Raw genomic sequence first — 24,468 nt, forward strand, 5'->3', positions numbered from 1 at the left:
CAACTCTACAACAAATTAGCTCCACAACTGTCTGTCTGAAATAAGATCCTGGATGGCTAATAATTTTCTTGATCTAAATCAAAATAAAACCAAGGTGCTTATAGTGGGGCCATCAGCTAAAGCCCAAATTGGTCTTGGACTTCTCGGCTCTTTCTCTGTCTTTTCCAAATCTCAAGTTCGCAATCTTGGTGTTACCTTTGACAGTAACCTCTCTTTTGAGAAACAAGTAAATTCTGTAGTGAAGAGTTGCATTTTCCAACTTCGTCTATTAGGTAAGATAAAGCCTTTTTTATCTTCTAGGGATCTTGAGATAGCTACTCATGCGTTTATTTTTTCTCACCTCGATTACTGCAACTCGCTGTATTCTGGGATTACTAAATCTCTGATACACAGGTTACTGTTGGTCCAAAATGCTGCCGCGTGCTTTCTGGTTGGGGCAAAAAAGTCTGACTCTGTTTCTCCTATTTTAGCTTCTTTACACTGGCTGTCAGTTTTCAAATTGATTTTAAAATCTTCCTGCTAGTTTTTATATCTTTACATGGGCTTGCTCCTGCCTATTTATCTGAACTGTGTGTTTTACACCAGCCATCCAGAGTGCTTAGATCTTCTGGTCAGTTGTCTCTGGTTGTCCCTCATACCAAGTGTAAAACCAAGGGGGACAGACAGGGCTTTGGCAGCTGCTGCTCCTCGCCTGTGGAACTCTTTACCTCCTCACATAAAGGAGTCGTCTAGAATTGAACTGTTTAAAATGAGATTAAAAACTCATTTCTATTCACTTGCATTCCGTGACCTTCAGTAGTACTGATGGTTTCCTCTTTGTGATTATATAACATCTATTTATTATGTATTTTATTTTATATTCATAGTACTAGGGTGTTGTACCGTGTTAGCCATTATGAATGTAGAGAAAAGCCAAGCAAAATGACAACTTTTATTGGTTAACTAGAAAGATTACAATATGCAAGCTTTCGAGGCAACTCAGGCCCCTTCTTCAGGCAAGACATCTTGCCTGAAGAAGGGGCCTGAGTTGCCTCGAAAGCTTGCATATTGTAATCTTTCTAGTTAGCCAATAAAAGGTGTCATTTTGCTTGGCTTTTCTCTACATTTTATATTCATATATTTTATTTCTTTTTATGTTTTATGTTGTTTTGTTTTTCTTTTATTCTATTATTGTAAAGCACTTTAGCCACAGCATTACAATGTTGTTTTAAATGTGCTATATAAATAAATTGACATTGACATTACATCTGACTTGGCGGAGGCGCGTTAAATCGAGATTGTTTCTGCTCTTTTCGCGCTCGTGCAATTTTCCGCGCCGCTTCTCCTTTTGATTTCGCGCATGCTCCAAACTGTGCTGTCCGTCGGGCACGCGCTTGTTCAGCCGCTCGCACCCGCACGGCCCCGTCGTTCATTTCTGATGTAACTTTACAGGGCGCGTTCAGGTTTCATTTCCAGCACTTTGTCTCATACTGAGACCTATTGGTGATAATTTAAATGATTTCATTTTTTTGTATTTTCCTATCAGGAAAGATGCTCGTGCGGTTTCACTGTAACAGCGAGACTTTGATTTGTTTAATGGGAAATAAAAATACAAACATTACACAAGCTAGTGCTGCTGGAGGGATACAGTAAAATCTACAGCTGGCATGGCATTACGAGTACATTTTTGTAATATTTGAAATGCTATTGTTTAATTTCTTTTAACATTTACAACTACTTTCAGTATTTGTCTGTAATTTTATTCTTTAGCTTACTAGAGATGGCCATGTTAAATGAAGAACAGGACTCGGATCATGCAGGGTAGTGGTGAGCCCATCAGGGCTGTTTGCATCCAACCATATGAAGCCATACAAATGTGAAAGCTGCAGAGCTCATCAGAGCCGCGACTCGACTATTATGGGCTGGACCTCAACTGTCTGTCCTCATTGTTTAAGGTGGCAGTGCCACCTCAGAGACCTTGGTGAGCTGATTCTGATGCCCATGTTGGTGAATCCCTATTGAGCCCACTCTTATCTTGTCCCTCAGACCCTCGTGCCACTAGGTGGTCTTTAGGTACAATTCCTGATCAAGTCTCTCTTTATTTTTTTAATTTTTTATTGATTTTATTGAAATCACACAACATTCCATACAAATAGATCAATTTTTCAAGAATAGGATTGAAAACAAGTCAACCCCCACCCCTGAGAGAGAGAGAGCATGGGAAACAGAATAAAACTTAAACCTAGTAAAAATAAGCAAATAGATAAATTAATAAGTGAATATCGATAAATGGAAAAAAAAAAAAAAAAGAGAATATGGTAAAGAATCTGCCTCCTCAGTTCTTTAAAATCTTATTTTAAAATGTTATTGATCAGATCCTGCCGGGTGTTGAAAAATTTCTGCACAGATCCTCTAAATGAGAATTCAGGGCCTGCTGCTTTCTCACTCGGAAGTGACTTTATAGCATCTCGTAATTCTGATAGCGCCAGAGGTTTAGCCAATTCCTCTGCACTAAGACTATCTGTTTGTGGTAACTGTAATGTATACAGAGATGCATTAGATTGTGTGTTGTCTTCTTTAAACTCAGTAGAATATAAGGATTTGTAGTAGTCTCTAAATGTGTGCTTTATACTTTTATTGTCAATGATTTCGTCTCCGTTCGTGTTGGTGATTACTGGGATTGCATTGTGAACTTCTTGCTTGTGGATTTATTGAGCTAAAAGCTTATTAGCTTTCTCTCCGTGTTCATAGTAATGATGTCTGGATTTATAAATGAGTTGATCAGTTTCTTTAGTTGTTAAGAGGTTGAGTTCTGAATGCAGAACCTCACTTGGACACCTGGCATGTTCTTCATTTATTCTAGTAATTTCACTGGTTAGCTTTGACACCTGCTTGGTTTCCAGTTTGTTTCTGTGGGAAAGATATGAGATCATCTGTCCTCTTAAGAAGGCATTCAGGGTTTCCCAGAGTTTTCCTGCAGAGACCTATGAAGATATATTTGTATCTATCTATCTAATCTATCCTACCTATCCTATCTATCTATCTATCTAGAAACTGATTTGTTTTGATATAAATTCTGTAAAGTTCTTGTCTGCTAATAGAAGTGGGTTAAGATGCCATCTGCGAGATGAGTATGTGTGGCATAGTGATTTTATCTCCACGATCAAAGGGTTTTGGTTCGGAAATAACAATAGTGTCGTACTTGCAGGATTTAATCGTAGGCAAGAGATGGTTATCTACAAAAAAATGATCAGGTCTTGGGTAGCAATGATGCACTGGTGAGTAGAAGGAATATGTTCTTGAATTTGGGTTTAGAAATCACCAGGGGTCTGATAAGTTGTGGTCAGTTACAAACTGTGTGATTGTCTTTGCAGTGTTAGATGTCATCACCCCTGTGACAGGGAGATCTATCTAGGTCTGGATTTAAAACACAATTAAAATCCCCAGCCATTATAATTTTATGAGTGTTCACATTGGGAATGGATGTAAATACATTTTGGATGAATTCGCTATCATCCACAATGGGTGCATAAACATTTATCAAAATCACTTTACAATTAAATAAATTACCCATAGCAATAATGTATCTCCCTTCAGGATCAGATACTACATCTGATGCTACAAATGAGACTGTTCTATGGATAAGAATTCCCACACCAATAAGTGGGTCTCCTGTAAAATACTATTTTAGCGTTTAGACCTGTTAGGTGAGAGAATACTTTCTTGCTTTTTAAGTCGTGATTCAGGCCTTTAACATTCCAGCTCACAAAGTTAACTGTCCCGTCTTGGAGACATTGATTCTGAATTTTTGATGTCATTTTGTAGTCTTAACCAAAAGTGAGACTCCTTTAACCTTAATTTCAAATTTTCCCAGGGGTTATTGCCATGCAGTCTGTTGCTACGTTGGTAATTATAAGGATTAAAAGAATAGATTAGAGATAGCTTGCTCTCTTTATCTCCCTTCCTGGTCTCCCCCCCAACGTGAGGCTGAACCCCACTTCACAAAGTCCCAGTCCTTCTGACATACCTAGAGACAGAGCACATCCAAAACGAAACAAGCCCCCTACAGCTGTGTCTGTGAATTAAAATAGAGATATCTATTGCCAATACAGTCTAAATACTATAAACATTAAAAAAAGAAAAGAAAATCTTCAACATTCTTAAAAGGTTAACATAATAAACCCAGGGTATGGAGTTAAACAGTCTCCTTTAGAATAGTTTAAAAAAAAAAAAAAATGGGTTACTAATTTAATTTCTTCCACACATACATACATAAACATTTAAAATTGTAATTAAAATAAAAACAGATGGTGATCAAGAAGGGAACAGGATGTATATTTACAGTACCAGTGTCATTGCAAGCGGCTCAGACAGCCGGTGATATATTCTTTACGATGCCATGACAGGGTGCGACTTACGGTCTTATTTCAGGAAAGTATCGGGATCAACTTTCTTAACTCTTTATCTGCTTCCTCTCTACTGGTAAATATGTAATGTTTGCCTTGAATCTCCACTTTCAGTTTGGCAGGATACAAGAGGCTGTATCTGATATCGGCTTTTCGTAAGTGCTGTTTAATATTATAAAAAGAGGCACACTTAGTAGCTGTTGAGGGTGAGAAGTCAAGGAAAATACAAATGAGGTTATTTTCAAACATAATCTCTTGTTTCTGTCTGAGAAGTGACATTACATTTAAATTAGATTGTAACTTCTCAAAGCGCACAATAAAAGTCCTATGCTTAGAGTTGTTCAATCCCCGTATGCGATAAACTTCAGCTTTCTCGGTGTCTGATTTAAAGTCCTCTACAATTATTTTGGAGAATAGTTCAGCTATGAATTTCACTGGGTTTGGACTTTCACGATTCGCTGGGAAACCTTCGATTCTAATTTTATTCCTTCTGCATCCATCTTCCAGAGCAGCAAGTCTGTCTGAGTTTTTTGCATTCGGAATTCACAGCTGTTGCTTTCCATCAATGGTGGATGGTAGATTTTCGGTTTCAATTCGAGTCGTGAATGTCTGCTTAACATCCTCCAGCTGATCGCCAAATGTGCTCAGTTTAGACGCATTTTCCTGAATGTGCTCCTCAATTTTTTCCAGCATACATTTAAAGGCCGCCTCAAAGGGATTATACAGTAAATGTATTTCTCTGTGTCTTTATTATCCCGTTGCAGCTCCCGCCATGTGTTCTCGCTTGTCTTCCCGTTTGTCTTGAGCATAATATTTATTTATTTCTTTATTATCATTCTTTATCTCTTGCTTGAGCTCAGCGATCATCAGCTTCAGTTCGGACAGATCATTTCTGCTTTCGTGCACAGTAGGTGAAGCGGTGACCTCTATTACAGCTGATGTTCCTGGCTCGCGAGGAGTAGGTGAAAGCGCGGACTGCAAGGCCTTTTCCAGTTTCAAGTGATCTTCTCCAATCGGCGAGCTATCGTGACCTGCATCACTTGCACATTCACTCCCATTTTCGATCTCAATTGGAGACGATTAAGCGGACCTTGGTCCAGAGGAGTCTGGACTATCGCCTGGCTGTTCCAGGTCAGTCTCTGATAGGCCGTACCTTGAACTTGAACTTGGACTTGCCTGTCTAGGCTTAGATGTAACTTTAAGTTTCTTTTCCATTTCTTTCTGACCCCCTTTCTTGCCGACCATGTTTATATATGCTTGCATATACTGTAATAGAACCCTCGGGTTGGATAAACACAGGATACCTCGGGAAAATTATAAATAATAACACCACTGCTAAAGGAGCTCAGCTTCAGACGTCCATCTCCCGCAACGGACGAGACCAGCTCTGAAGTCTTTTTTTAAAGGGCATATCCATCTTGTGTATCCACCTCCTCAAATGCTCCATTTCTTTTCCAGCTGCTTACAGTATCTCTTCCTGCTTTGCTGACTCAGTTGATATCTCCATGATTTCCACACACAAGTCCCATAGTTGCAGTTCATTAGTTTCTGGTTCACCTTGTAGATTATCCACACTTGATGTGTAAACAGACCCTTCTTTGTCAGCAATGCTGTCAGGATCAGTAAACTCTAAATTATACCAAGTTCTGCTTTGCCAGCCCAATCTAATACTTTATCTGTATGCCACCATCTCCGTCCACATATCTCACAGTTTGCCCCTTTTTTTAGACACACACAATGACTCCATCTTAACCCGTGAGTTTGCTCAAGTTCAACATCAACATCTTCTGCTGGGACTGAAGTGTTTAGAGTCTCCTTCTCATCTCCAGTGTCTTCATTATCTGATGTAGTGTTAGATCAATCTCTCTCTCTCCATCTCTCTCACTGCTGGTGATATGTCGATTGTCACCTTTACCGTTGCCTTTACATAGTCTAGAATGGTAGGCCCTTCCAAGAGCACCTCAACGTCTGACACATTTCACAACTCCATCCTGTCCAGTGACATCTGCAGGTCCCTTCCATTCTGCACAGTCCACTCTTTTGTCATCCACTTTGTCTCAGATTTATCATTTTCAGAATTAAGCTGTCGCTGGAGTGCTCTCCGTATTCGGTCTGAACATTCAGCTTCAGTAAATGCTCTTCTTGTAGTGTGCAGCGCTGGAATATGTGCTCCACTGACACACTCCTAGTGGTGGACAGACCACCCGCCCTAGAAGGCACGAGAACACAAGGAAGATTTGGATTTCGGCCAAACACCGGCTGATTTGAGCTGTACCCATAAATATTGTGCATGGTATTCTTTACCATTAGTGGCCCGTGGAGCTAATCTGGCACTAACCAGTCACATCCAGTATTCTTTATCAGTTTCCATATAATTTCTGTGAGTGTCTGATTGTGTCTCTCAGGTAGTCCATTACCCCAGGGACTGTATGCAGCGGTGGTCTTTGTTTCAATGTTTAAATTCTCTGCCATCTCTCCGATTCCCCACCATTATTACTAAATAGTTTCTGAGGAGCTCCATGTACTCTTATCTGAGAACGAGTGAATGAATTGTTTCACAATTTCTGATGGTCTCTTTGTCTTCTCAACACTTCCTGTAGTGATGGGCGGTATGACCAAAATTCTGTATCACGGTATTTTTCAAAATTGTACCGGTTTCACGGTATTCAACGGTATTTTTTTTTCCATGCATAAGTTAACCACATTTTCCACTGCAATTGCTGCAGTAGACTGGCTAAGAATAACCTACTCCACTGTCCTGAGAATAAAAAAACATTTGAATGTGCACACATGTATTAATCCAGGTTTGCATGGCCCCATAAAGTGATCATTTTCATGGCACTAATGAAGAGAAGGAATCACATTGACATGACAGATAGATAGATGCAGTCAAAATATAGAACCTTCTCATTGAACAAATTTTGCAAACAACTTAAACTAACTAATTTTGACAACATATTGTCAACCATCCAAAGAGGCATTTAGACTTAGTCAAATATCCAGAGGTGCTTATCAAAAGTTGCATTGCACTGAACATGTCTTAGAAAAGGAATAAATAGTAAATATTTTTTGTAAACCAACTACACTTTCTGTTAATGTTAATAATCTGTCCACTGACATGTTAAAGTGACTTTTTTTAAACAATTTTACCATCATTAAACTGCATAATATTTAATAAAAGTTATTGTCCTTTATACCTTCATTTTTAAACATCGAGAGCAAACAAGTCGGTAAAACAAGCTGGATTTAGACCACATCGAGGATGCATCAACCAGATATTTGCTCTCCGTCAGATAATGGAAGAAAGAATTCGATGCGGTAAACGAACTGTCATCGTCTTCATCGATTTCAAATCTGCCTTCAATTGCATCGATTGGACCAGTTTGTGGAGAGCCCTAGAGATCGAACATGTGCTGCTGAAAATCATCCATCTTCTTCAAGCATTGTACAATGGCTCAACCAGCAGTGTCTGTATCCAGAATGACATGTCTGAGGAGTTCCCGATTCGAACTGGAGTCCGGCAAGGAGATGTCGCCTCGCCGCTTCTTTTCAACATTGTGATCGACGCGATTATGCGAGAAGCATTCGATGGGCGACACGGAGTTCGATACGACGATACAAACTTCTTAACCAATCTGATGTTCACCGATGACAGCGCTGTTTTCGCCGACACAGATACTGAAGCAACGGACACTTTGTATGACATTTCCCGCATTGCACAGTCATACAGATTGAGAATCAACGTGGGTAAAACCAAAGTACTTACAACAGACGGATCGGAAGCCAGAGTTTACCTTGAGGGAACTCTAATCGAGCAGGTACCAAAGTTCAAGTACTTGGGATCATTGATCACGGAGAAGAAAGCAGCGTCGGCAGCCAAAGTTTACAGCCGGATCAGCCAGGCAACAGCAGCATTCGCCTCACTCAAGTGGTGCATATGGAAGCGGGCGAATATTACCATCAAAACCAAAATACGCCCATATAGGACGCTGATCCTTCCAATTTTTCTTTACGGATCGGAAACATGGACATTGCTCAAGCTGGACCTCAACAAGCTCGAGGCCTTCCAAATGCGATGCTTGAGACAGATTCTCCGTGTCTCACTCCGCGACCGCCTCCGAAACGAGACAATCAAAGAAAGGTGCGATCAACAGGCATCGATCGCGGAGGAAATTCAAAAACGTCGATTTAAGATGGTTCGGCCACGTCTGTAGGATGGATGGAAATCGACTACCGCACAAACTCCTATGGAGAAAATGTCCCGATTGGAGGATACAATAACAAGCACCGAAGATAACATGGTTGAAACACGTAGAGAATGACCTAAAGAACCAGCGACTGACAACAATCAAAGCAAGAACCGTTGCAACCGATTGACTAGCATGGAAGGGTGTGGTGAACAGAGCACGGAATCCAGCGGCACCAACAGCAGCGTATTGGCTAAGAGGTCGACTTCCTTTCCAAACGCCAGCTATGGAATAAATAGAAGAAGAAAGAAGACCTTCATTTTTATCACTCTTTAATATTGTTTTTTTTTATCAATATGCTGCTGGAGTATGTGAATTTCCCCTTGGGATTAATAAAGTATCTAATCTATCTATAATAGTGCATCTTCCAGTACTAATATTATTACTTCAAAACATCAAGCCCAGGTACATTACACAGTATTCACCAAAATAAAACCGGTACAACTTGGTGATGACATCTTTACCAACTGAACCGTCATTAAGGCAAATGGCATTAATATGGACCTTGCCTCAAGCTAAGTTATATACATAAATAATAAAACTACAACTTGCATTTATAATGCTATATGTGGTATAGTGGGTCCGTGGCTTCAAAAAAAAATATGGTCCGTTTTTAAATCCAGTTCGCCGTGTCCGTCTCCGTGGGCGCGATTGCACGACCGCGGGGAGTTGATCAGGTGATTGGGGCGAGTCGCACCCAATCGTTCTCTTATTGCTTCATCGGCTTACTGCGGCATGTGAATAAGGCGCTGCACCCACAGAGACATATATTTATGGGCTGGCAGGATAGAGGGAAGGAAAAAAGAAAAGATAGAATACAAGGAGGTTAAAGAAGGGAAAAGGCAGTCATGGGAGATGATCCAGACACCAGGAAGGAGAAGGCAGCACGAGCTGGGGCTCCATAAGGGAGCACAGGGTGAGGCGATCTAGGGGCTGGTTCACCCCACTGACTAAGCATGAAGATTGGCGTGAGCAAAATGTGAGACCTCCCAATGGATCTGAGGAGCGACTGAGTGAGCGCGAAGAAAGACGGGAGGTGTGCCGACCTCGGACGGTCTGGCTGCACAGTGTGGCGACAGCCAAGATAGGCGTTGGCAGAAAGGAGTTTGTGCTGCAAAGGCTCCGCCGGCAACACCAGTGAAGGGTGAGCCTTGGAGACAAAAGGGCGAGGAGAGAGACTGCATTTTAAACTCTGTTTTAACTAATTTATTTATTATGGATTTTGTTCCCATGTTGCACTGGTTTTATGGATTTTCTTTTTATTTGGGTACTGTACTTTTCTGAACACTGCACAATTGACACTTTTGGTTTTACTTTTGACTGTTTTTAACAAAAGCTCTTGAGCACTTTCCAACAATTCCCTGGCTTCAATGAGATTTCTCAGCTCACCTCAGTCATACCTATCGATGGTGTTGGTTCAACAGACTGCTATGTGGGAAGAGGTAGTCTGTAGGGGACCGGCTTCGTCACACTATTACACAGTAATCAGGTACATTACACAGTATTGAACAAAAAATAAAATTAAACAAGTACAACTTGCAGTATTATCCAGTAGTATAGAAACAGTATTCACACATTGGAACGTAATGGTCCACATCCGACCTCTTAAAACCAAAGTACCTTCAGACAACAGACACGGCACCTTTTTTCGTCAAAAGTTCTTCTGTGTCATCATGTTAAACTTGATCGTCTGCTACAGCTTCTGTTTCGGAATGTTCTCTGTCCATTTTTACTGCTCAATACTTCTACTAACGCATGTACTCTGTTGCGTGCGTGTTTATTGGTGCAGCAGTGGAAAAAGGTCCCCCTTAAACAGTTTCTGTCTGCGCCACATTCTGAATGTTGTTTAGGCTATTTAAACTGGTGTTTCAGTATAAGAAAAATCCATATCATAACATAAATAAAAAACGGTTTTTGGAATGAACCGGTGTACCGCCCAGCACTAACTTCCTGCACTAAAATGTGTGAATGTGTCAATGATGTGAAGACCCCGTACTCCTGTTCATGTCAGTCTGTAGCCGCAGTTTCATTGTATTCATAGGCTAGCGGCAAACCAACAGCTGCTCTGAGTTTGGGTTTACCATATTTCAGGCGAGTCTCACAATTCTCCACAATTTAAGTAAGGAAGCCCACTCTGCCTCTTTGTTTCCTGAGCAATGAATCAGTTTGTGTAATCGGTCCAGTGAAGGAGGTCCACATTGGAGGTAAAGGTTTAACAAAGCCTGTTGCTTCTCTCCTGTACTCCTGTTTTCTGAGACTCTTAGAATCTCACATTCACAATGCTCATCGTTTTTATTTCTTTATCTGAGATGTTCACACAGTAATGAGCAGAGCTGGTTAATTCAAGAGTCACTGGCTGAGTAAACATCACTGCTTTGTCATTTTCATTATCTAAAAGTGTCTCTGCCCTTTTTAAGGATGTTTTACTGAACCACATTGGCATTTCAGCTGGCACCACTTCTGTTTCAGTGCCACATCGTGTCTCTCCAGTCTTCACAGGAATTTTCACTCGTCTGGGGGATTGCACAACTTTGCCACCTCCAAATATGAAAGCTCTGCTGCTTGAAATGTTTGAGTTCCTCAGCTTTTTGACTTCATTCTGGTCAGGCTGACTAATGTCGTTGTCTAAGCATTTCTCTCCAAAGACCGTGAGTGCGCAAGTAGAATCAATTACTGCTAATCCTAAACATTCAACCAAAACACTAAATGTGTCTGAATTTGATTCCTTTGTAAATGACGTCATGTTTCATTCTTCACATTTCTCTGTATTTTCCAGTCTCCTGTTATTATCACCTGGGGCCTCATGTATAAACGGTGCGTATGCACAGAAATGTTGCATACGAACGTTTCCACGCTCAAATCGCGATGTATAAAACCTAAACTTGGCATAAAGCCATGCACATTTCCACGGTAACTCATACCTTGGCGTACACAATTTCTCCGCTCGGATTTGCAGACTGGCGGCATCCAGCATCAACGCAGTGCTACTGTTCCTGTGTGGTCACCCTTTCTTTCCTAGCTCCACATTCCTACACTGAAACTAACTGCATATTGTTTATTAGTGTAATGCATCTGATTGTAATTAACCTGCAGCAATATAATGGTCCAGGGAATAGCCATAGTATTCCAAATACCATAACTGCTTTAGCGTTGTAACTCTCACTGCATCTTCTTCTTCTTTCAGCTGCTCCAGTTAAGGGTTGCCACAGCAGATCATCTCTTTCCATATTACTCTTACAGCACCACTCGGAGTATTCATATCACTGTATCTGAGTGGGGAATCACAGCAGCAGCTGATCGGAAAGAGAATTATTGGTACACAGCATGAAGCAGACACTGCCTGAGCCACGGCAAAAACGTTTTAGAGACTTCCCAGTACGGACTTTGTGGTTTAGAAAAAAGTTTCACAACAAGAACCCGAAAGGCACTAAATCAGTCCATCATGTGCTCCTTGTAGAACTGTTTGTACTTATAAGTACAATTACCTCACTGTAAACTTGCACTACAGTTATAATATTGCACAACATGCGCCACTTTATAGAGCGCGTATTTACATATGATGACGGTATTCATTTTTAAGATGAAATGCAGCAACATATGTTGATTTTATTATACAGATAAAACTTTAACTTCATTTAAATCTGTATTGTTAATAATTAAAAATGTGAGGACACGGTGCCGCAGCGCTAGCTAGTTCAGGGATTGTTCCTGCATTGCGTTGTATTCTTGCGCTGACGCGACACTGGAAAGATAGACGGATAGAATAATTAAACTTGTACTACGAAGATATTTCAATGTTCCTTAAAAGTTTTGAATAATCGGCGTTCTAAGCTTACAGATGGCTTCACGTCTATTACAGAGCTGATTGTGTGGTGATTGGGTATTTGGAGAAAGAAAAGTAAGGACAGGAATTGGAGGTTAGTACGTTTGAAAGAGACAGGACTGCTGTGATAAATTATTTCATTGAAGGTCACGCATGGCGCAGCAAGCCTCTTGCGTGAGACATGAACAAGCACTGCACCACCGTGTTCCCATGTTTTATAACATGCTTTCATTCCTATCATCATGAAAAAGATATCACGTATACATCTCAGTATGTTAATTTTTCAGAGAGCTGTAATATCACAAATGTAATGGATTCTGTGTCCTGTTGGAGAAAGAGAAAGAACGGAAGCACGTAGTGATTCACACACACAGAGCACATAGAAGATCAAACACAGAACAAAGCATTTAACGTCCTACTTTAGTTACAATGGGATTTGAGAAACTAGTGAATTAAACGATTTTAAGATGAAGTTTATGATGTTCTACTTGAATGGCAAAATAAACTACGTGATTAAAGTGGAAATTTCGAGATTAAAGTTGACATTTCGTGCTTTTTTCCCACTGTGTGCCTATTTTTTTTGTCTGTACCCTAATAAGCTTTCATATGACACTCAGACGGTGGGCTACGACTCGCCTTTTCACAGCGACTTTGATATGTGATTTCTTTTTTATTTCGGGCACTGTGTGAAACTTGAACTTGAGCTTTCGAGTTTCTCCGACACTCTGTCACTCGAACAGCTTCCTTTTGTTGATTATACCACTGTTTAAACCAACAAATAGTACGTTTTTCCTTTGCCTCCACTTGGTATTCGCTGAAATTCTTATATTTTCCCCCGTGCTTTTCCCATTGTCTTTTCTCAGAAGGCTATTTATATTGATTTGCATATTCAAAGAGGCGTAATTTTTTTTTTTTTTTTTGTTCTTTATTTCGTCTTATACAATTTCTTGTATTAGGAATTTGGTAGTTTTCGCATACCCCTTGGGGTCAGAGCGCAGGGTCAGCCATTGTACAGCGCCCCTGGAGCAATTACAGGTTAAGGGCCTTGCTCAAGGGCCCAGCAGAGCAGTGGCCTTTTTGGCAGTGACGGGGATTCGAACCGGCAACCTTCGGGATACCAGCGCAGATCCTTAGCCTCAGACAGAAGGCGCGTGCACCTGCGTTACTTTTCACGCTGATCGAGATTTATGTAGTGGAAGAACGTGAAAGTTTGCATACGTACAGATTCCTGCATCTGGATTTTTCTGTGCGTACGCACATTCCCGCTTTTGTGCTTACGCATGTTATAGTGTGAGTTCTACGCACGGCGTTATACATGAGGCCCCTGTTCATTTATTTGTGTGCAGTCTTTAGCCCAGTGCTCTGACGATAATGCATTTTGATCTCCTACCATATTTGTCTAACAGATTATTGCCTGGCAATGGCGACTTATTCTGGCTGTGTTGTGAATGCCACCTGTTGTGTTGTCTCTGACTGACTCTGAATACGCAGTTTCATGTGTGACATTAATGTCCATTGTTACCAGACTTGACTTTTCTCCAAAAATTCTCATTGCGCCAATTCTATTGAAGCAAAACTAAGTGCCATCCATGCTGTTAATGCCAGCTGCCTTTGGTTTGTAGCTAAACACGTCGTGTCCAGCAGCTTAAAAGCTCACACAGCATCAGGACAGCCATGTTATATCTACACATGCAGGTCACTCCATGTCACATCATCACACTTATGGACCTCATCGTCACAGATTTTAACGAGACTTGGCCTGCTGATTTGATCATCTGAGTGACCCATGGAACTGAAATTGCATGTGTCTTGGATCAGCAATCATAAGGAGATTTAAGATGACAAAGTTTGAACACTGTGCTGGTTTAGGACTTTGACTGGCTATTTCTACCTAAATGTAAGTTGATCAGAAATGGTTCTCATGTCGTTTTAATGCTCTTTTCCAGCTCTGTAGTTTGTAAAAATGATCACGTTATGAGTGATTATAATGTTAAAATTTGAATAGTAATAAAAAGTACATTTTAAAATTGGCCAATTGTTTATTAAAGCTACCTTATAATTTCATGAACATCTCCTGAAAATTTGGTTTTGTTAAAATCTGTGATGATGAGGTCCAAATGTGTGATGATTTGACGTGGAATTACCCATCAGGCGTATCTCTGCTCCAAATCGATGATATAATCCACCATAGAAACTGCACTTACCCTTTTAACTCTGTAAAATATGAATATCCTCATAGATACAATCCTTTTTCTTCTTTAAACACGACATCAAGCCTTTCTATCAGAATAGTCGCACCTTCATCTTTGTTCATTCTTATCAAATTGACATCTCAATGCTGTCCCTGTAAGCGACAGTCCAACCCCAAGTGCTTGTTTTTTATTTCTAAGCTTAGTAACCCGTGTTTATATTAAATCTTAATTATTCAAGCTCTCATATGCCTTTCTCATTTCAAATGCAGGCAGGATTCTATAATTATCAGCCATCCTCTACTACGAATGTTAAACTTAAATAACAACACAACACCTTTGATGTTAGCCTCACACTTTTTATTCTTCTCTCCCATAAAACACACCTGTCACTAGTAACATCCTACAAACCCACTCTCTTCAAACCCTGAACGTCCTACACCCAGTCGGGATGCAGTCCCATAATCCCACAAATAGGAGCACATATATAAGATATGGAATATAACAACTTAACAGAATGAAGCTCCCGATGTGCAGTTCAAGTCCAGCGAGGATATCCAACAAAGCCCTAAATATGACGGCTTTAATAGACCTGCCATTGCTGTGTCCAAACATGATGGTGCCGTGTAGATAAAGTGTTGTCATATCTGTATGGTGGCACTGAAATGTATGCAAATCCCCTTTAATGAAGGTCTGCAGTGCACTTTGATCACATCTGAATTGTTGGATTTGTAATTTTAAACTGTGAGGCAGAGGAGGATATCGAGAAAAATGTTTTTTTGACCAAAACATTAGGGAGGACACTGTGACCCTGAAGTGTGCTCATTATTTTTACTGACTTTATGAAGTTAATTCTACACTTTTATTTTTACAGGGCTTTCCCATTTCACTTGTTCATACACTGCGGTGTCTAATGGCCTCCAGCTCAGGGCTGTCCATGTGAGAAGTGAATCTGAGAAGGGAAGGGCAAACACTTGAAGAGAGAGAAAAGTTTCCCACAGAGCATGACCTCTGCCAAAGAAGATGGTGTGGATGAAAGGACAGTGGACATTAAAGAAGAGAACTGTGAGTGGCTCACACCAGAGTGTGAAGTGAGTGTGAAGCTGGAGGATCACGAAGAAAGAATTTCAGTTTTTAAAGAGGAGGAGGAGTGCAAGGGGGTGACTGCTGCCATTAAAGCTGAGGATCTGAATGATTTCTCTGTTGGTCTGGAAGTTCAAAAGCATGAAACTGAGGATATTTTCAAGCAAGATACCGCTGAAGAATCTCCATCCAGTTCACAGCCCTGGTCCACTAATACGGGACGACTGGCTACGCAGGAGAATTCTGTAGAGCTGAAATCAGAGTTATCAGAGTCTGAAGAGAAAATCACTGAGGGAAATGGGAGAGAAAGAGAAGAGTCACCTGGGAGTGCTGGAATAAGTGAGTAATGTGATTAAATATAAAAGAAAGAGAGCATTTATAAATTCTAACGGTGGGTGCTTTGATGTTTTTAGAAGATTGAAATGAGAGTGCAAAACAAGATTAATTGAACTTGGATAAAGACCACCTGTTTGGGCGCATGATAACAAACAATAGGTTACCTCATAAATGATAAATTAGAGAAACTTGGGTGAATAAGGAAAAATCTAAAGTGTTCAGCACATGACTTGAACTTCATGAAGCTTTGACTGAAGCTGTGACGTATGTTAGGCCAACAGCGCATTACGTTCAATGAGAATATCAAAAGTCATATTTTATTAAAGAAAGTTAAAGTAGAAATGTCCAAGAAAGAAATAAGTAAGAATGAAATCCTCACCCTTGTGCACTAAATAAGAGTGAATTTGCTCAAGCCAGTGCACACCTAATATGTGCTTCATCTTCGTAATGGTAATCTCGTGCACTTTGACGTTAACAGTGACAAGAGCTACCTGTACAAGCCTTGATGACATTTGGGGGGTCTCAGGGTCTTCTTTCAGCATCTTGTGTTCTGCTCTCAGCCTGAACTTGCTGGGGCAGTCTGGTCTGGATAAGTTAGCAGTGTGTGAAATCTTCACTTGGTGATGATCTTGGGCCCTTGTCCCACAGTTGCATCGGGTTAATTTGGAGTTACCACTCCACTTCATCTGCATGTTTTTGGGGATGAGAGGAATAACCAGAATAACCAGTAACACCATTCAGAGCACCTGTGTAGAACAACTATGGGCAGAATTTGACCCCAGGACACCTAAACAATAAAGCAGCTGTGCTAAACACTGTGACCTCCTAACACAAGTGTATATATGTGTATGTTTATTTTTAGTCCAGATTAGGTTCTAGAGGATGTAAATATCATCACATACATTACAATTAAGAAAAGAAAACCCAAATTTAGACACATTATTGGGTAGGAAGGTTCTGATCAGTCTTTAGAGCTGATATTGATCACCCATTCTATTAGAATCTGCTGATATCAATAATAATACCATTTTTCTTTTTCATCATAATGATAAATGTATTTTTAGCCATGCATAAACTTCACATTCCATTATAAAGTGCTACTGCATAGAGCATACACAAAGAACATAATGCACACATAATGGAACAAAAACAAGCTGAACAAAACAAAAGGCCTGTCTTAATCATACTCCACATTTCTAATCAAATAAAATGTTCAACTAGATATTTGTCGCCGCCTACTACGACAAGAAGAAAACGAGAAAGTTTTGTTGAACGCTTCAGGTTCTCATCCAAGAATATAAGCATATTTCCATGTTCTGAGGACTGTCTGGTCCTCCTGTCATCCACGACGTGTGCTGCCGTACTGAACAGACCCTCGCTGTCCCCACTCGTATAAAGAGGGCACAGGTAGGACAACGACTTTTATTGGTCCTCCAGAAAGCCAGTGGCCCAGCATCTTTTGTGGTTTAAGGTTCACAGAGATAAAGATTCACCTCTGATGCTGCTGACTCAAATATCGTTTTTATCTTTATTGGCAAATTCTTCATGCATTCTGCAGTTCTGTTGGTGAGGAGTTTCTTTGGATCTCTCGGCTGTCTGTCGCTCTGAGTGCGTCTGTGTGGTCGAGACACCGGCACTGAGCAGTTTATGTGTTTGAGATTTGCAATCATCTGTGAAATACGTGTCCTTGTACCATTGTTTAATTTGGGGAAAAATCATTATGATAATAATTTATGTTACAGAATTCATAACTGTATAGTGACTATTCACACTCAATGCTTATTATGCCTAATTAGTATTATTTATATCTAAAACTAGGCTCACACCATTCTACCCAACAAGCAAATAAGAGGGCTGATTACAATTTCTAACTAATTGATGTCCACTTCATAACGATTTATATTTATGTTCCAGCTCAGTGAAACTCTGCATCCCTTTTCTCCCATCTACCTACACATTCACTGAAAGGCTAGTCAAAGGAATCTTAGTCAAAACATCTAATGCCTGGTTAATTAATTATACAAATAAATCAGTCATCAAACACTCAGTGGCAGATGGAATCATTGATCTGAATGATCTAGAAGGTGACTTCTTCCAGAACTGAAAGCTGCTGGTTGTCCAGGAATTCCACTGTTTTTGCTGTCACAGTAAGTCTTTGGTGTTCTTGCTGTCAGTATTATAAGGTTGAGTTTTCTAAGTGCTACCATTATTGGAGGCCGAGTGAGAGTAGGCGACTGAGCTAGAGTAAGCTTGCTGGTCACCTCAGCCTTTGAACAGCTCGTTCTTCATACCAGTCCCTTTTGTGTTGACTTCTCAGATGCTGAATAAGGTTTGTATTGTGAAAGTGTTAGCAGAGAATCCTTCATGATTGACTTCTTTTTGCACAAATATTACAAACCACAAATTTGTTATCTCTTGTAGGAAGGCAATAAAACTGTTATACTGGCGAGGACGTGTTTTTATATTTTGGTAATGTTGGAACTTTGTCTTGCATGCTTTTTATCATTCAAGATCAGATGTTAAGATCAGCTAATTTGCTGATCATCGGTCAAGTCACGTGGAGTGAAAATTGGCTGATTTTGATTTGTGATCGATTGATCAGATCAGGGGGGTATTTTCTGTATGTCGCTTAAATCATCCGAGATCAGGTGCGTCATCTTGGATGAGTTAATGCCAGTGAAACTCATCCGGGATAAGTTGGTTTTTCAAACGCAGCCGTGTATTAGATTAGTTGAGCTTGATCTAATCATCAGAGATGATTGCGTGCGCTCACGCTGAGTGAAAAGCCCATATATATTGAGTCTAGAAAACATGATCAGCAAGTCTTTGATAGGCTGTAACAAAATGACGTAAGAACGGGCGCATTTTTTTTTCACACAAGCGGAGTAGGACCTTTTATTCGAAGGACTTGAAGAATTTCAAGATTTAATATGCACAAGGGGAAACACTGCAAAAGCAGCCCAAACCAGAAAAGACAGCTGGTAAAAAGTGGCCGACAAATTAAACGCTAAGTGGTGTGCATTGTACTTACTGAATGCAGCGTTTCATTTCCTAATGTATGTGTCAGATTAATTATTATTTAATATGTCATAATTCCAGATCAAACGTGAGCACAAGGAGAACATGGGAACAGGTTAAAGTGAAGTGCAAGAATATACTGTACTTCAAACTGGTAAATATTGGTATATATTTAAAGAATTGTTGACATAAAGAATCATATATAATGTAAAGAACATTAATTTTAAAGCTAATAAGAAGGCAGACAAGCAAAAAACAGGTGGAGGTCCACGCGGTCCAGACCTAACCCCTGCAGAAGAGTTGGCTCTCCAGCAAAATGTCCATCGCCCTGTTTCTGAGGGCATTCCAGGGGGAAGCTCCTCCTCAGAACCAGTGGCAGGATGCAGTGGTCACTTCATTTCAGGTAAAGGATGGTCATTGTATATATTTGTCATCGATGTGTGCCATAGGTATGTTCATATAGCCCTCCATATTCCCCATTCCAGGGGGAAGCTCCTCCTCAGAACCAGTGGCAGGTTTTTTTTTTTTTGGGTCAATTGCAGGGCATCTAGAACTTGTGTCTGACCAACGAGATATTGATGAGGTCAAATATTTGATTTATGTCTGATTATTCATCACGAGGAGCGGTACATTTTCCAAATAATGTTTGATCAGACTCCACTCTGATCAGTCCCATGTGCCCCAATCACATTTGGAAATCCTGGTAATGAGAATGTTAGGCTGATTGTGAGATTCTTTATGGAACTGTGGGTGTTTTTGCCTGTTGTTGTGATGTGAGATTTTACATATAACTTGATAAATATGTTGTATGTCTTTATTTGTAATTTAGGCAAAGCAGTGTAATTTAGTTTTTACCACCCCCCCCGCCCCCCCACCCCCCCATCTTTACAACGGAGCCTTTTTGAATTTATGACAGAGTTGGGAGAGGATGTGCTTTAAACCAGTCTGGCTAGTGTTTCTTTGCTAAAGTCTTTCAACCCCCACAAGAAAGACTTAAAGACATATGGTCTTGGGGGTGGCAGGTTTTAAGATGTTGTATCCCCCCCCCCATTGGTCCTAGGTATGGCTGTTTGGAATTGGTTTGGATCAGAAGCTTTCAAGTACCATGATGTCCTATTGGCTCTAGGGGTTGGACAGAACATCTATAAATGTATGTGCTTAACCTCACAATCTCTCTCTTACTAACCAACATCTGAAAGAAGCATCTCTCTTGCTAACCTGTGATGATGTAGAAGTATCTCTCTCTTACCAACCAACATATGATGAAGTATCTCTCTCTTACCAACCAACATATGATGAAGTATCTCTCTCTTACCAACCAACATATGATGAAGTATCTCTCTCTTGCTAACCTGTGATTATGAAGACAGCACAATGAAGAGCACAGTTTAGCAGCCATTTTGAACAGACATGTGGCTGAAAGCTGAGTGTACGGTTGCCAATATTCAAATATACTTTGCATTTTGTTATTATTTATGAATATTATCAGTAATACATTATCTTATGTGTAACTTAACTTCTGCTTGTCTTTATACTACATCTAATTGCCTGAGGTTATAGATATAGAAGGTAAGGTGGGGATAATTTATATACAATAATACCTTATAAACAGTGGTAAGTCTGTGAGATTAGGCATTCTAATTCTACATATTAATAATACAATAGGGGAAAGTAGAGCAATATATATTACTCTACCAAGACAAAACACCTGTGTGTTACCTACCTGCAATGGCATGAAGCGCCTCTTTTATTGTCTGCACACGCAGGTGTCCAGGAAACACTATGAAAACCTGAAGGAAATGTTTTCAGAGCCAAACAGACTTTACGAATTGTTTGGCAAACTGCACTTTTAGAGAGATTTTTCCGCATCGCCTCCGGCAGGCATGTCAAACACGCGGCCCCCGGGCTGCATGCGGCCCGCAACAGAAATCTGTACGGCCCGCATGACAGATCCTAGTTAGCACTGAACTTGTACAAAATTATTACTATCATTTGTGATTGAGTCATTCTGCATCTTCGGTGTTACTTATTGACTTTTCTTACTTCTGCTTTCTGACAATAGCTCGTTTTCCCATGGCATTACGGTACCAGAAACGTCATCAGCTAGTGTAGCCACAAGCCTTGACCAAAGTTAATGAGCCACAGCGTCACAACTGAAGTGCTAGGCTGCAGCAGCGGGCAGCAGGGACGGCCTTAGGCATCTGCAAACTGTGCACCTGCACAGTGCCGCCAAATCCCAGGGGCCACCACGCCAATATATATTGAATATAAAACAGAAAGAGAAAATAACGACACAGCTGACAGCAATGTGGCCGAAAAACATTGTGTTTCTTGTTAATTAGTATGCTGTATTTACAAATGTCGCTAGAGTCGGAGCAGTAAGTTATATGTCGTATTATAACCTTCTGCCGTAATGAGAATATCATGGGCCGCCACTTGGTTTTCAAGTTACTGACACACGTATATAGAAGCGGGTCATGAGCACGAGGCGGCTATGCAGTGTCTGCAACGGATGTGGCCATCCGCCGTGCATAAGATACCGTATTGACATTGCCAGGCGAAGGGGCCACCGATTCTTTCTCTGCCCAGGGCCGCCACGAGCCTAGAGCCACTCCTGCTAAGGCTACACTACTGACTGGGCTGCTGAGACTTTCCACTGGGCAGAACTGACCATCACGAGTAGTAATAGCCTGCATATTTTCACATTTTTTTTGCTCTAGTTTCATGTAATTTTATACTTGTATTGTAACGAACAGTTAGTGCAGACTACAGCCGAAGATCTGAAGTGGACGCGAGAAGTTGGTGAGTTGTTTATTAACATATTTTTGTGATTTTCCATCCATCCATTTTCCAACCCGCTGAATCCGAACACAGGGTCACGGGGGTCTGCTGGAGCCAATCCCAGCCAACACAGGGCACAAGGCAGGAAACAAACCTGGGCAGGGTGCCAACCCACCGCAGGACACACACAAACACACCCACACACCAAGCACACACTAGGGCCAATTTAGAATCGCCAATCCACCTAACCTGCATGTCTTTGGACTGTGGGAGGAAACCGGAGCACCCGGAGGAAACCCACGCAGACACGGGGAGAACATGCAAACTCCACGCAGGGAGGACCCGGGAATCGAACCCAGGTCCCCAGATCTCCCAGCTGCGAGGCAGCAGCGCTACCCACTGCGCCACCGTGCTTTTTGTGATTTTGAGTTTGTAAAATTATTCTATGTCAGGTGGCTTTTTGCATATCGGCTTATTTTACAATATAAACTTTGAAGTAAACTTAGTAAAGTAAAATTTGATTTTTGGAGGATTTGTTTTCCAACTTGAATTACTGAGCAATGAATTCAGTGAGCGTTTTCGTGATTTCAGTTCACACAAACAGGGCATTGCGCTGTTCTCTTACAACGTTGAGAATGCGCCTGAGAATATCCAAATGGATTTGATTGAACTGCAGTCAGATTCTGTTCTGAAGGCAAAATACAACGAAGTTGGTGTGCCAGGCTTGTATGCTTACCTGCCACCCTTGTATGTGCAGATATGTAAGTTGGCATCGAGAGTACTGTCAATGTTCTGAAACACTTACCTTTGTGAGCAATTGTTTTCGTTAATGAAAGCTACCAAAACCCCACATCGCTCAAGACTTACCGTCGAGCACATTTCATTCATCATAAAAGTTGCAGCTGCACAAGATTTCAAGCCTGATATTGACGAACTGGTTACTGCCTGAAATTACCAAGCGTTACTGTTTGTGGCTGTGTATTGGAACCTCCAACTCCTGCTACGCTTTCTGCTGATTGCTATGGCTGCTCACCTACGCTACCACACCCGTCTGTCCTACCGGTTCCACTGTGCTGTGCTGCTTTTCCACTGCTATTCAGATAAGTATTACTCCGCATCATGCTAAAATACTCTCATGACAAACTCCTTCTTATTAAACAGTTTGTCCAGAGCAAATGGTCTGACTGCAACATCCTAAAGGACGCCGGTATTTTGCAGCGCCCGAAATATATACATCGCGGGTCAGGTCGCCGCCACCGCCGGGCTGCGAATGAAAAGACCACCGGCAGGATTTGCTCAGGAATAAGCCGTCCTTCTCATGGCCCTGGAAATAGAAGTGTCAGTGTGCCGAATTTACATTATGTGGAAATAAACTCTGATTGCGGCTCTGTGCAGAAAGAAGCCTCATTATGTAATATTGCACTGTTTAACTCGAGGTCGCTTAATGGCAAAGCATTGGTGCTGTCAGAACTCATCACTGACACCAAACTTGATATTCTGTGTCTAACGGAGACTTGGCAAAAACCAAACGAATTTGCGTCTCTCACAGAGGCGACTCCAATTGGTTTCACTTTCCACTCGGAGCCTCGCAGCTCAGGACAAGGCGGCGGGCTTGCAGTAATTATCAGAGAAGACTTAAACGTTAAAAGAATCCCAATTGACTGCCCATTGTCTTTTGAGTGCCTTGCTCTTAAACTAATAACGGAATCAGGTCCTGTCTCACTCATTGTTCTTTATTGTCCCCCAAAATACAATGCATCCTTCTTATCCGATCTGATTGAACTTTTGACCCACCTAAGCTCTTACTCTCAGAGAATTATCCTTCTTGGTGTTTTCAACATCCATATTGACACCCCCACATCTAAACTGAGAAATGACTTCCTATCCTTACTGGACTGCTTTGACTTGACACCACATGTTGATTTTCCAACCCATTCTGGCGGTCATATATTGGACCTGATCTGCACTTCTGGACTATCTGTTGCCAACATTTACAGCACTGATTTGGGACTCTCTGACCATAAAGCAGTATTTTTCACTGTCTCATTACCTCTCCCACCTCTTACCTGTAAACGACAAATTTCTTACAGAAACCTTAAAAATATCTGTCCCTCTATCCTTTCTGGATCCATTTCTGATCTTTTACTGTCTTCTCCTATTCCATCAACACTAGATAGTCTTGTTGACCACTATAACTCAGCCCTTCATTCATCATTAGATAAAACAGCTCCTTTAAAACATAAGGAGGTTTCCTTTAAGCGCTCAGCTCCTTGGTATAACTCAGAATTGCGATCTATGAAAGTAGCTGGCCGACGCCTTGAGAGAATGTCGCGTAAGTCTGGCCTCACCGTGCACATCCAGGCTTTCTCTGACCACCAAAGAGCTTACAGAGAAGCACTAACTTCTGCCAAAAACACCCATTATGGCAGAATAATAGAAAGTGGCCACAATAACCCAAGGGTTTTGTTCTCTGTAGTTAATAAACTACTCGAATCCGCATCTGGCCCAACCACCTCTTCTACTGAAGTTTGTGAGGAATTCCTCCACTTTTTCCGTAACAAAATTAAAGATCTAAATAATTCAACTAACATAAATACATCATCTGT

General features: G+C 40.9%; 1 protein-coding gene across 2 annotated transcripts in view; it reads left to right on the top strand.

The window, feature by feature from the left end:
* The window catches only part of LOC114652508 (gastrula zinc finger protein XlCGF26.1-like), a 62,737-nt gene that overhangs the window by 754 nt on the left and 37,515 nt on the right, over positions 1-24,468 (top strand). For both annotated transcript variants that reach the window (XM_051927872.1, XM_051927871.1), the window contains exon 2: positions 15,519-16,066. In XM_051927872.1, coding sequence (XP_051783832.1) covers positions 15,649-16,066 — 418 coding nt within the window. In that variant the 5' untranslated portion in view covers positions 15,519-15,648. The remainder of the gene's footprint in view (positions 1-15,518; positions 16,067-24,468) is intronic.

This window comes from Erpetoichthys calabaricus, chromosome 5, assembly GCF_900747795.2.
Source record: "Erpetoichthys calabaricus chromosome 5, fErpCal1.3, whole genome shotgun sequence".
NCBI lineage: Eukaryota > Metazoa > Chordata > Cladistia > Polypteriformes > Polypteridae > Erpetoichthys > Erpetoichthys calabaricus.